Source organism: Artibeus jamaicensis, unplaced genomic scaffold, assembly GCF_021234435.1.
Source record: "Artibeus jamaicensis isolate MK-2021 breed Jamaican fruit bat unplaced genomic scaffold, CSHL_Jam_final scaffold_1964, whole genome shotgun sequence".
In the NCBI taxonomy this organism is placed as follows: Eukaryota; Metazoa; Chordata; class Mammalia; order Chiroptera; family Phyllostomidae; genus Artibeus; species Artibeus jamaicensis.
This window is the reverse complement of record NW_026522030.1, coordinates 6,887,728-6,900,318: the sequence shown is the minus strand read 5'-3', so window position 1 is coordinate 6,900,318 and position 12,591 is coordinate 6,887,728. Positions and strand designations below refer to the sequence as shown.

Genomic DNA, 12,591 nt, shown 5'->3' with positions numbered 1-12,591 from the left:
CCTGGGCCCCAGGCATGGACACCAGCAATCGCCATGCCAGGATGTTCCCTGTGCCTGCAGGGCCGTGCCAGCCCAGGCCTTTTGGCAGCTCGGTGAACCGCCAGGGAGTCCAGAAGCTGGTTAGCTGTGGACATCTGAATGCACCCTGAGGTCTGAGTGCTTAGTGACTAATGGCTCTTTCTCTCTCTCTTCTCATGCCCTTCCCACCCAGGGGGACAGGGGTGACCCAGGGCCTGATGGTGAGCGTGGCGAGAAGGGCCAGGAGGGACTGACGGGTGAGGATGGGCCCCCCGGCCCCCCTGGTGTCACCGGCGTCCGGGTGAGTGCACATGGCTGCATGTCAGCACTTAGGGCTCCAGCACGAGAGCAAGCAACACTCGTGCCTATTCCAGGCAGTGGGTGGGAGGCCTGGTGGCAGGAGCCACCTAAGGGTCTTTTGCTGTGGCCCTTCCTGTCCTGCCTAAACTTCCCATGGCTCCCCAGTACCGTCAGAGGAATATCACTCTCCTTAGCTGGCCGCTGTACACCACCCAAACCTGGGCCCTGCTGACCATGTCCTGCCCAACCGCTACATTTGGCCACACTGAATGTAGCGGGGTGAATTCCGCGGGAGGGTTGCTGACCCCATTTGCCATCAGTAACTTGCTGTGTGACCTTTCACTTGCCCTTCACCTCTTCAGCTCCCGCCGCTGGTATAATGAAGAGTTTGGAAGGAGTGTGTGTTGAGATCGCTTTGAGTCCTGACACTCCAGGGGCTCTTTTTCAGTGAGCTTTTGCGTGTCATGGCTGTGGAATGGGCAAAAACGTGGCAGAGACAGCACTGGATCCGACGTCCAAATGCTGAGATCTAGCTCAGGCACCCACTGCCTGTATGACCTCCAACAAATCACTGCCTCTCTCTGGGCCTTGGTTTTCTCATTTAAAGAAAGAGTCAGTGAAGCTTTGGGCAAAAAAGCACTTTATAAAATGCACCAGAAATATAAAAGATTGTCTTTAGGAATTTGGAAAAGAAAACAGCTAGGAGCTGGAAGTGATGATGATGGTGGTGGTGGTGGTTATGTGGGTGAGAGTGGTGGCAGTGGTGGTAATGGTGGTGGTGATAGTGACAGTGCTAGTGACGATGGTTATGATGGTGGTGGTGATGATGATGGTGGCAGAGTTGGTGATGGTGCTTGCAGTTGCCATGGTGGTAACAGTGGACATGGTGATGCAGGTGATTTTAGTGGTTACCATGGCGGTTTTGTGGTTTAGTGGGGATGATGTTGATGATGGAGTTAGTGATGGCAGTAGTAGTGATGGTGATGGTGGTGATGGTTATGATGATGGCAGTAGAAGTGATGGTGATGGTGATGATGGAGTTATTGGTGGTCCTGATGGTGGTGATGATGGAGTTAGTAATGATGGTGATGTTGGACTTAGTGATGGTGGTGGCAATAGTGATGGTGGAGATGGTGCTAACGATAGAGTTGGTGAGGGTAGTGGTGGCAGTGATGAAGGTAATGGTGCTGATGATGGAGTTGATGATGGTGGTGATGATTGTGGTGATGATTTTGTTGATAGAGTTAGTGGTGATGGTGGTTATGATGATGGCGGTAGTAGTGATGGTGGTGGTGGTGACAATGATAGTGGTAGTGATGATGGTGATGATGGAGTTAGTGATGGTAGTGATGGTGGGGATGTTGGAGTTAGTGATGGTGGTGGCAATAGTGATGGTGGAGATGATGCTGATGATAGAGTTGGTGATGGTGGTGGTGGCAGTGATGAAGGTGATGGTGCTGATGATGAGTTGATGATGGTGGTGATGATGTTGATGATAGAGTTAGTGGTGATGGTGGTGATGAATGTTATAACGATGGTAGTAGTAGTGATGGTTGGTGGCGATGGAGTTAGTGATGGTGGTTGTGATGATGATGGTGGTAGTGATGGTAGTGATGGTGGTAGTGATGGTAGTGATGGTGGTGATGAGGGAGTTAGTGATGGTGGTGTTGATGGTGACAATGGCAGTGATAATGGTGGCAGTGCTTGTGATGGTGATTGCAGTGGCAGTGGCGGTGCCAGCTGACATGGTGATGCAGGTCGTTTTAGTGGTGGTGGTGGTGGTGGTGGTAGCAGTGTTAAGTCCATATTTTGCTGTCACTCCCAATTCTCATATACTAGAACTTTAAGGAGGTTCGCTGGGGCCAGACTGAGTGTGTGTTGAGTGACGGACATGATGAGAACCCTGCATTCGAGTCTCTTTTGCAACAGGGCTGTAGGACAAATATCTCCCACTCTGTGGCCTGGAAACAGCTGAGTATTTAAAAATAGAACTTTATGAGCCATCAGGGCCTTTCTAGAAATATATCCAAATGGATGGGGGCCCAGGGCAAGTCTTCATTCTGGCCCCACAGGCTCACCCTACTGGAAGCACCAGCACTTACTCAGGGTTTCCCACACTGTGGGGAAGCTCCCAGCTGCTGAGGGCCCATCGGAACAAGTGGCCGGCTGCCCACCCTGTCCTGGGGGAGACTCTGTCTCCCTGGTCCTGTACTAAACACTTTGGCACTGACTCACTTCTCCTTCTGACAAGGGGTCAGCCATTGCAATCACCTCAGCCCACCAGCAAGTTCCATCAGCCCCTGTATCCTGATTTCACAACTCCCAGCCAGGACCAGCCTGGGCCAAAGGGTACCTAGAAACTGAGCTTTTGTGTCTCATTTCTAACCTGGCTGGCTGACCTGCGGAGAACACCTACCCCTCATTGAGCTGCAGTTCCTCCAGCTCTAATGGGAGATAGTCTCTTTCTCCCAGTCCTCTGGAGAGAAGTGAATGAGATACAAGGCAGGGTGTGGACACAGTGCCCGGCCATGGCTGAGGCTGTGGCAATCGTCATTATTTTATTACTGGAGGAGCAAGAAGCCTTGAACCTGTCAAGCCCATGGCTGTCTGATAGAAACAGAATACAAGCCATGTGTACAATTTAAAATTTTCTAGTAGTCACATTTTTTAAAGGTGAATAGAAACAGATGAAATTCATTGTAACAGTTTATTTAGTCCAACATATCCAAAATACAAACACTTCACCATGTAATCAATATAAAAATTATTAAGGCATTTTACATCTTTTGCACTTAAACCTTTGAAGTCCGGGATGTAGTTTACACTTATTGCACCTCTCAACTCAGATGCAAAGTTTTCATTGAAAAAACTTGATCTGTATTTAGATCTTATAAAATATGCGGCTGAAAATGTAGATTCATATCCCAAGCTGTTCCTAACATACTTAAATGTTTTCCAATAATTTAGTTCTCCATTTTTTAATTTAACTTAATTAAAATTTCATCAGATTAAGAATTCAGTTCTTCAGTCACGGGCAGGCACATTCCAGGTGCTCAGGAGCCATTTGTGGCGAAGGGCCACCGCACCATATGGGACAGTACAAGGCTGGCTCAAAACCTCCATGTTAACGGTGGGGGAAACTGAGGCAGGGAGAAGGGAAGGGACTGATCCGGGGTCCCATGAGGACTCAAGCACCAGGATGTAGCACAGTCTGTGGTTGGTCCTTCCAGGGCCACAACTTCAGGGCCCCAGAACGGTCTGCCTGGCACTTCCCTTTGGGACAGAGTCATCTTCTCCAGCACAGTTTTACCTTTTTGCATCTTCTGAGCACACATTCCTCCCTTCTGTTGCGTGAATGCCGCCACCCACCCCCATCCCCACCGCATAGATTTCACGTACTGGCTGCCCTGAGGGCAGCTGTTGAAATCTGCAGACCAGAACCAAGTTCCTCAGGCTTAGCCCAGGGGTTTCCTTGTTGCTCTAGGATCCCCTCTTCCTACCCGTCTCCATCACCATTAGTCAGCGTCTCCTCTTCGAGTGCAACCCCTGTTCCAAGATGGGACCATCACCTCCCTCATCCCATAGCATATGCCTCTGTTAATGCAACCAAAGGAATCAAATCAAAAGTTTGAACCTTCAAGGGACTTTTCTCTGGGGACAGGTGGGATGTCCTTTCCAAGCCACAAATGCTGCCTGCCTTATCCCCTACATGCCAACCCAGTGTGGTCCAGGACGGGGACTTTCTTTTCCCTCCCCTGCTTTCTTATCTCTCTCACATGCACACTACACTTACTCACTCAACCCCCACTAAACTGAGTTTCCTTGATAACTATGGAGACAAAGCCAAATTGGCCCCCTCTTGAAGGCAGGGCAGGGGAGAGCTGCATTTGGGGAGGCCTTGGGGGGAGGGGCAGCATGGCCTGTTAGAGGGAGTCTCCTGAGCGCCCAGTGGGAGAGTGAGGGAGGGCGGCTGATCTTCCTGGGATGAAGCCCTACAGTGAGAAGCCTCTTCAGCCCTGGGTCCTGACAGAGAGGGACCCTGTTAGTGGGGTGCAACCTCAGGGCTTTTCAGAAGTGACACCCAGGATCTCAGAGATGAGGGAGGACCTAGAATACCACTCCTGCCTCCCTGGTATCACCAGTGGGCACCCTGAGACAGGGGCTCAGATCTGCAATGGAACCCGGGCCCTGACGTGGATCGGCAGGGGCCCTGGGCAGGTATCTTTCCTGTGGGCACTTTAGCTGCCACCGTCAGTGGGAGGGAGTCTGAATCAGGCCTCAGGGTCGCCAGGAAGACGGAACACTTCGTGGCACATGGAGAGAGCGCAGGGTAGAGAGCTGTTCTCATTGGGCCAGCCTGGGCACCTAACAGTAACCATGACAACAGCCACGTATCCAGCACTGACTGTGGACCAGGCACCTTGTCAGCGTGATGCTGCATCATCAGGTTGAATCCTCAGCTCTGTGGGGCAAATGCCACTACTTCACAGATGAATACGCCGGTCACAGGAGGTGAGGCCATGCTCAGGGTCATGTGGATGTTGAGTGCAGAAGTAGCTGTGAACCCAGGCATTCGGCCTCCAGAGCTAGTGTGGTGACGCTGCACAGACCTGTGTCAATTGTCCATCATTTCCCATCTTTCTCTGTCTTTCTTGCAGGGTCCTGAAGGAAAGCCAGGGAAACACGGCGAGAAGGGCCGGACCGGAGCCAAGGTCAATCCCTCCTGCCGTGATCCACCCGTGTCCCCCTCCCACTCCCCCACCTCCCCCCAGAGGACAGGTGGCAGCCTGTCTCTCCTCCCGCCGCAGGGTGCCAAGGGCTACCAAGGACAGCTGGGCGAGATGGGAGCCCCTGGAGACCCCGGACCCCCTGGCACCCCAGGCCCTAAAGGGTCCCGGGGCAGCCTGGGACCAACGGTAAGAACTCTCGGGGTGCGGCAGGGCAGGGTGGGGTGCAACGGGGTGGTGTCGGTCATGGAGCAGAGGGGCTGAGGGCAGAAAGGGAGGTGTCCCCCGCCCCAGTGTCAGCCAGATACCTTTGAACCACGGGTTTCTTCGGCAGCCTGCAGAAGTTTCAGCCCTTCTTCTGGAAAAGTTCTCACAGTGCCGAGTGTTTTTCGCCGTTTGACAGGGTCTGTGGGTCTCCTGAAGACCCAGATTAACAAGCCCTGCCTAATCTCGCTCTTAACTAAACCAGACCCTTGGGCGTGTTTTTACTGAACTGGAAATAGATTCACGGGGATCAGGGTTAAGCTGGTGCGGCTTGCTGGGTGACCCTGATGGTGTCCAGGCCACGGCTGGCCTGCGGGTGTGACAGCTGCTGGGGGAGGAGACCCTAGGAGGGGCGAGGAAGGGGCAGACGAGGGGGCACAGCATCTCAGACGTGCTGGTGGCACTTGCCTGTTTCCATGGTGAAAACGCTGCCGCCAGGTCTGATTTCAAGCTACCAACCCGACGTCACTGCATGCGAGGTTGCGGGGAGACGCGGGGGAGTGTTCTGTTAATGCTCCCACCACACGGATGCAACAGGCGTGAAACCTCCTGGACGTGGGTAACACACAGCAAATGTAAAATAATTAGCAAGCAGTGAGTTTTGAGTATTTGTTGTCTTTGCATTTTGTAGAATTGAACTGTAAGTTCGTATAATTTATTTTTTGTTACCATCTTGCTCACAAAATCAGGGAAAACTGAGCCACCTGCTCTCAGGAGCCACTGGGTCTGGGAGAAGGAAGGGCTGGGGGGAGCAGGGGAGCTCCAGGACGGAGGGGACAAGGCCACTTGCTCTTCACCATGACCTCTGCTGCCTGGGTTCTGGGCAAAACAGACGTGCCAGGCACTGGGCGGAACTGCGCTGGAGCCCGGGGGTCACACCAAGCCTGAGTCCCTGCTGTGAGGGCCACACTCCCTACCAACGCGTGTCTCCTCCTCTCGCAGGGTGCTCCCGGACGGATGGGGCCCCAAGGAGAACCAGGACTGGCTGGCTACGATGTAAGGAAACCTCACCTCCCCCTCACTCTGGAACTCGGTCCTGCGAGCCCGGATCCTCTGCCCCCTCCTCCTTCCACCCAGGGGCCAGCCCTTGGGCCGTTGGAGATTCATGGTCTCCAGGGAGCATCTGGACCCATAGACCAGGGTGGGGGTCAAGGGCTGTAGGCGGCCAGGTGGGGTGGTGTGGACACAGAGATCCTCCCCCCTCGTGCCCTCTCCGAGTCCTCCTGATGGTGGGTGCCCCACCTACCTCATCTCTGAGCTGCACGACTACGCTCGTGTGGAGAGAGAGCCTTGGCCCAGCTTTGCATCCAAGTTGGCACCCTTAGCGGAGGCTGAGCCAAACCCATGTTCCATATCTGGGGGGCCAGGCTGTGGAAAGGCATAGGGCTTGCTCAGATAGGGAAACGGAGTTTCGGGGGGGCTAAAGAAGGTGTGTGCAAGGCCTGACAGCTTGTTTAGTAGTGGGGCCCAGTGTCTGAAAGAGATCCGGCAGGGAGGTGAAGAGAGGGACAGCAAGACGGAAGAGAGAGGGCAAAGGAGATCGAAACTGGGGTGCTGGGGGCCCACAGAGGGATCTGTGTGTGCAGTTTTGGCCCCAGCCTGGGAAGGTCCGCTGGGGCGATCATTCTGCCCCTGCCCCAGACAACACAGCCGGCTCTCCCAAGATCTTGTCCCAGGTCAGCCCCGGGGCAGGGCGGGCAGAGTCCTCAACCACTCAGCCAGACCAACCCTAGAGGTGTATCTGGCACCCACGCAGCGTGTCTTGGAACCACGGCCCAGAGAGGAACAGTGCCGGCTCGAAGTCGCACAGCACGTCAGGGCCGAGCCAGGACAAAGACGAACAGCCCAGTGTCTCTGTCTCAGAGTTCCCGTCCCTCATCACGTGTCCCTCCCAAGTCCTCACACCTCCGTGCTCTCACCTCCTGCCTTGCCTTCTTGTTTCCTGCAGGGACACAAAGGCGTCGTGGGACCCCTGGGGCCTCCCGGACCAAAGGGCGAAAAGGTGGGTGTTGGGTCTTGGGAAGCAGCTGCCGCCTGGTGTCCGGCCAGCAGGAGCAAGCCCCTGGGGCACTGTGGCCGAGACAGCCCAGGAAGGTCAAGGCGGGCTCACGCCTGCTCACAGCACAGGCGGCCAGAAGGCAGGAAGCGTTCGACCGCGTTCGCCACTGACACATTGGGTATAGCGTCTGTGCCCGGCACCAGAACAGGAACAGCCACAGCTCCTGCCCTCCTGGGGCTTTCCGTCCACCAAGGGAAATAGGCTTCAGTTACGTAATGACTGAAACTACGCAATTCCATCAGCTACATGAACATGGGAACTGAAGCTTTGATGGTCAATGAGATCAGGAGAGGGCTTAGGAAGCAGTGTGGGGAACACCAGCATCACAGGGCGAGGAAGGAGTGGACGAGGCAGGGGGAGGCCTGTGCACTTCCAGCCACTTGGCTCCAGATGCTGCTAGAAGGACCCTTGCTGAGCGTGGTGTCCTGCCCCACTGCGCAGGTGGGGACGAGAAGGGCCAGAGATCCAAGGCACCGGGCCTGGGTCACATCCCAAGGCCACGCCGAGCTGGCCCGGGGACCCATTTCTGAGTCCTACGTTAATGGCTCCAAGTTGTTCCTTCATTTCCTCTCCGCTCTCCCGATGGCTCATCTGGCAGGTCTCCTAGCAGGCGGCGGCCACTGTCTTCTTGACCCGCTGCCTCCTTAGCCCTCCTTTCTTTTGCCGAGTCAGCTCCCCACTAACTGTATCCCGCTGTGGGTGAATCACCCTGGCCTGGCTTGCTGTCCAGCTGGCCCATTCCTCCTGCTTGGCGGAGAACAGATCTGCCCTCAGAGCGAGCCACAGACTCTGACATCACACGGGAAGCCTCAGGCAGTGCCTCTCGGCCCTCACAGTCTGCCAAGGCTGGTTCAGGAGGGGTTAACGCAGACCCTAAAAAAAGGGGGTCCCTCAGCTGTGGGCCATCTACAGCCCCAGAAGGAGTGTCCGTGGTTGCTGAGAGTGGAACCCAAACCCCAACTCTGCCGTAAGCTTGCTGGGGCCTTGGGTGGGGCCCCTGCACCCCCAGAGCCTTGGTTGCCTCATCTGCTGAGTGGGCGGGCACCTGGCCAGCGCTAAGCGGTGCATCGCCCACGCGTCAGCCAGAGGCCTTTGCTGACTTACATGGTGTTATTAGTTTGGCTGTGCGTCCATCTGTGCAGCAGGTATTTATGGATTTATAATGATTTATTTAGTGTAGGGGCTGCGGCGCGATGCCCTGAAGAGCTCAGAAATAAAAATGGTAACAGGCATGAACCGTCAACCACGAGCTGGGAGGGAAGAGAGGGCCAGTTCCTGGGGAGACCCCCTCACTCCGAAGCACGTAGGCCACGTGCGAGCCTTCTCCCCAAGATTTCTCCCTGGCCCTTGCCGTGCCCCCTACAGGAAGGTATCCGTGTTCCATGTGAGTGGCGGAGAAACTCAGTCTCCACGGTGCTCTGGGACCAGCACAGGGTCCGTGGCAGGCGGGCAGGGCCAGGGTTCAGACCGTCGGCTTTGCTCGCCGGACACACATACTTCAAGGGGCCAACATGCGGTTTAGCCTGAAAATTCCCTGAGGGACACAGGCAGCAGCCAGAGGGCCTAGGAGATGGGACGAGACTCCAGGAACCAGGGAAGGGCAGCAGGGGCTCTACCAGCTCTCTGGTGCTGAGAATGCATTCCCAAACCAGAGCCGCAGTGTGGGGGGAGATGGAGAGATCTTTACAGCTGCCTTTTGGCCCAGACCACCCTTGACTTCTGTGTGGCCTCGGCTAAGACCCTTCCTGTTCTGGGCCTCAGTTTCACCATCTGTAAAATGGGGCCATAGTCCCAGCAGCATGCAGGTGCTGTATGGATTCTATGAAACAATGTATGAGGCATGCCTCAAGAATTGCCTGGCACACAGAACACTATGGGATCACGGCCCGTCCTCGCAGCCCCCAGTCCAGCTGCCTCCCTCCACAGCGGACTGAGCCCTAGGACGAAGAGCCATAGAGAGTGGGGGGCGGGGTCGGTGGGGAGGGAAGCCCCACCCCCTGAGCCAATCCCCTGGGTACAACTGCTTCTAGGCCTGGGACAGGCTCCAGCCCCAGGCAGCAGGGGCTGCCCCTCCCCTCTCCTCTGCCTCTCAAGTCTCCCCTTCAAATTGCTGCTAACCACAAGGTTGTGCAGAAGTGCCGTGACTTGAGCCCCCTGCCCAAAATGTACCCCATGGGAGATGACACCAGTGTCATCTGGGGCTGGAATGTTCTGAGCCCTAAGGTTCTTCCACTGAACCTCATGTAGCTCGCACCTGGCGTCCAGCCACCTGTCCTGCAGGTGGCCCAGGGTGGTCCGCCGTGGCCCAAGGACCCCCACGCTAACCCCGATTGTATCTGAGCCACACGTCATCCCTGTTGTCATCAGGCGCAGCAGCAGCCGTCCTCACAGCCACCTGAGGTGTGGGTGGTAGCTTGCCGATAGCTGAGCAAGCCCCTCCTCCCTGGACCCTCAGCAGCAACACCAGGCATGACAGTCCCATTTTGCCTGAAACTGTCATATGGACAAAATCCCCAACTTGGTCCTCTGCTGAGTGCAACCTGGGGCAGCCCAGAGCCTCCTCTGGGGGCCCCCGTCAAGGGCGGGAGGTTCGTCCTAAAGCTGGTTCTCGGCCCGCTCAGGCTGTTGGGAGGACTCAGGGAGTGCGCGTGTCGTATGCCTGCCAGCGGTTGGAATTAGTGTCGCCCCCTGCTGAGCGCCATGCAGGGACTTCTGCATCATTTCATGAAGTCCCATTCAGCATGGATACAGAGCTCCAAGGCCCTGTACAAAGCAGGGGGTGACCGCAGCCCCAGCTCAGAGGGAGCTCACAGCTGGAGGGCGTTGGTTTGGGGTGCTCCGGGGAGGGGAGGGTCACGAGCACCGTTTCGTGTGCGTAATCCCGGTTCCTTGCTCAGAGCTGGCTTTGACCCCATGTCTGCCCCTTCCCTCTCTGGCCTCAGTCTCCTCATCTGTAACCCTAAGTAGGCTGGACTCCATCTTTGATGGAGGCTCTTCCGGCCTCAGTGTGGAGTGGCTGGAATTCACACATTCACCAAGAAGAAATAATTTGTCCTAGAGCTGTTTCTGTGTCCACAGGGTGAGCAGGGTGAGGATGGCAAGGCCGAGGGCCCCCCAGGACCACCCGGAGACCCGGTAAGACCCCCCAGTTTCCATCCCCTGGACCCGGGGGCGGGGGTGAGCTGAGCAAGGGTGAAGCTGCTTGGACCTCCACAGAAGGTGTGGCCAGTGAGGCCCAGGTCAGGCATCCCTGCACCTGGCGGCTGGCCTATATTTGCTGTTGTCCTTGACATTCAGGGCCCCGTTGGGGATCGAGGAGACCGTGGGGAACCAGGGGACCCCGGATACCCTGTAAGTATCAGAGCTCCTCTCTGCTGGCAGCGGAGGGGGGAATTGTAAGAGGGCATTGCTCAGCCCTAAGGCCCTGCCACGTGCTACCCAGGATCAGAGCAGCCTTCGCCAGGACTCGAGTTCTCCCTGCCACCACTCCTGCCCAGGCTTGAAGCACAGCCCCTGAAAGGGGGCTCAGAGTGTAATTTGTGCTGAAAGGGGAAGGGTCCGATCTGAGACCTTTTCGGAGGGAGGGAGAGGAGGAGGTGAAGAGGAGAGGGAGGTGGGGGGCAGAGGCCGCTCACTTCAGAGGGCCTCTGTCTCCCCATCTGTAGCCAGGAACGGCCCTCCCGGCAGAAGCAGTGGACAGAGGCAGGAGACAAGCCACGGAATGAGCACCGGGCCCCCAGCAGGCCCTTTACCTCCCCTCCATCCAGATGAGGGAGCTGGGTTGGGCTCAGGGGGATAGTGACACATGGCTAAGAACAGCAAGGGCTTCCTGGGGCTCCTCCAGGCTGAGAGTTGCCCCCTCCAAGAATGACCCCTCACCTGTCTCTCCTTGGCTTCCAGGGACAGGAGGGCGTACAAGGCCTCTGTGGAAACCCGGGCCAGCAGGGCCTGCCTGTGAGTGGTGCTTCTAGTCCTGCCCCCTCCTGCCCTGCGGGGGGTGGAGCCACCACGGGGGAAATTAAAGAATGGGCCTTTTAAAGGTTAAAGGGACCCTCCTGGGGGCACCCCCAGAGCCTGCACCCCCAAACCCCTCCCCACCCCTCCCCCTCCAGGCGGAGACTGGCCACCCTCCCCGGGAAAGAACCCTGGGGCTGCCTTGCGTCATCTCACCTTGGTTTGCAGGGGCATCCGGGACCCCGGGGGCGGCCGGGCCCCAAAGGATCAAAAGGGGAAGAGGTAAGAGGGCTGGGTGTCCGCAGGGGCGGCGGGGACCCTGGGAAGGGGAAATACTGGCCCAGGCACACAGCACGGGGGAGGCAGGGCTAGCAGGGCTGAGGAAAGGGAGGGGGCCACAGGTAGGATCGATCAAATGGACTGGACAGTGCTGGGCTCAAGCCAATGGCCAGAGCCTCTGCAGCAGGGGACCAGTGAGAGACCAGCCCAGAGCAGGGCCACTGCCAACACCGGCAGGTTCCAAGGCCAGCCCTGCCCCGGGGCTTCCAGGTCAGGCACTTGGACCCCTTTGCAGATTCAGAGGCCGAGGTCCTAGAGGCGGAGGGCTCAGCCACACAGGGGCCCGTGGTCCTCTCACCGCCCTGCTTTTAGAGCTCCTGGGCTCTGCACCTCCCCACACAGCCTCCCTCACCTGCCCCTTGGTTTTTCAGGGACCAAAGGGAAAGCAAGGCAAGGCTGGGGCCCCTGGACGGAGGGGGATCCAGGTGAGTGACCCACAGCTGTGCGCCTCTCCCACCCACCTCCCTGCCCCTCCCTACCCATCTCCCTGCCCTCCCCAGAAGCCCTCACCAGCTCCTTGTGTACCCACAGGGTCTGCAGGGCCTGCCAGGGCCCCGGGGCGTGGTGGGGAGACAGGGCCCCGAAGGTGTTGCTGGACCAGATGGGCTTCCTGGCAGGGACGGTCAACCAGGGCAGCAGGTGAGCAGGGCTTGGGCATCTCCATTTGAGACAAGGTGTGCTGGGGGTGGGGGGATTTGGAAACTTGGATGAGTCAGAAGTTCCCTGTGTGGGCAATCGCCTCATTGCTTGGGACCTGGGGTGTGGCCCTTCTCGCTGTCTCTCCTCCATGCTGGCACCCGGAAGGTCATCCCCTGCCCAGCGGATGAGCTTCTGGTTTTAAAGATCCCCTCCCCTTTCCTACTCGGAAGCCCTCAGCCCCTCTACCCCACTGGTCCAGCCTTGGCCACACACCTGCTGGTCCAGGGTGAC

The 12,591-nt window shown here is 57.1% G+C and overlaps 1 protein-coding gene across 4 annotated transcripts in view; it reads left to right on the top strand.

Annotated features, from left to right (window-relative positions):
* The window catches only part of COL27A1 (collagen type XXVII alpha 1 chain), a 128,327-nt gene that overhangs the window by 98,744 nt on the left and 16,992 nt on the right, over nucleotides 1-12,591 (top strand). For all 4 annotated transcript variants that reach the window (XM_053656263.1, XM_037139478.2, XM_037139479.2 and 1 more), the window contains 11 exons: nucleotides 212-319; nucleotides 4,977-5,030; nucleotides 5,127-5,234; nucleotides 6,252-6,305; nucleotides 7,258-7,311; nucleotides 10,447-10,503; nucleotides 10,666-10,719; nucleotides 11,269-11,322; nucleotides 11,551-11,604; nucleotides 12,033-12,086; nucleotides 12,193-12,300. In XM_053656263.1, the coding sequence (XP_053512238.1) occupies nucleotides 212-319; nucleotides 4,977-5,030; nucleotides 5,127-5,234; nucleotides 6,252-6,305; nucleotides 7,258-7,311; nucleotides 10,447-10,503; nucleotides 10,666-10,719; nucleotides 11,269-11,322; nucleotides 11,551-11,604; nucleotides 12,033-12,086; nucleotides 12,193-12,300 (759 nt within the window). The remainder of the gene's footprint in view (nucleotides 1-211; nucleotides 320-4,976; nucleotides 5,031-5,126; nucleotides 5,235-6,251; nucleotides 6,306-7,257; nucleotides 7,312-10,446; nucleotides 10,504-10,665; nucleotides 10,720-11,268; nucleotides 11,323-11,550; nucleotides 11,605-12,032; nucleotides 12,087-12,192; nucleotides 12,301-12,591) is intronic.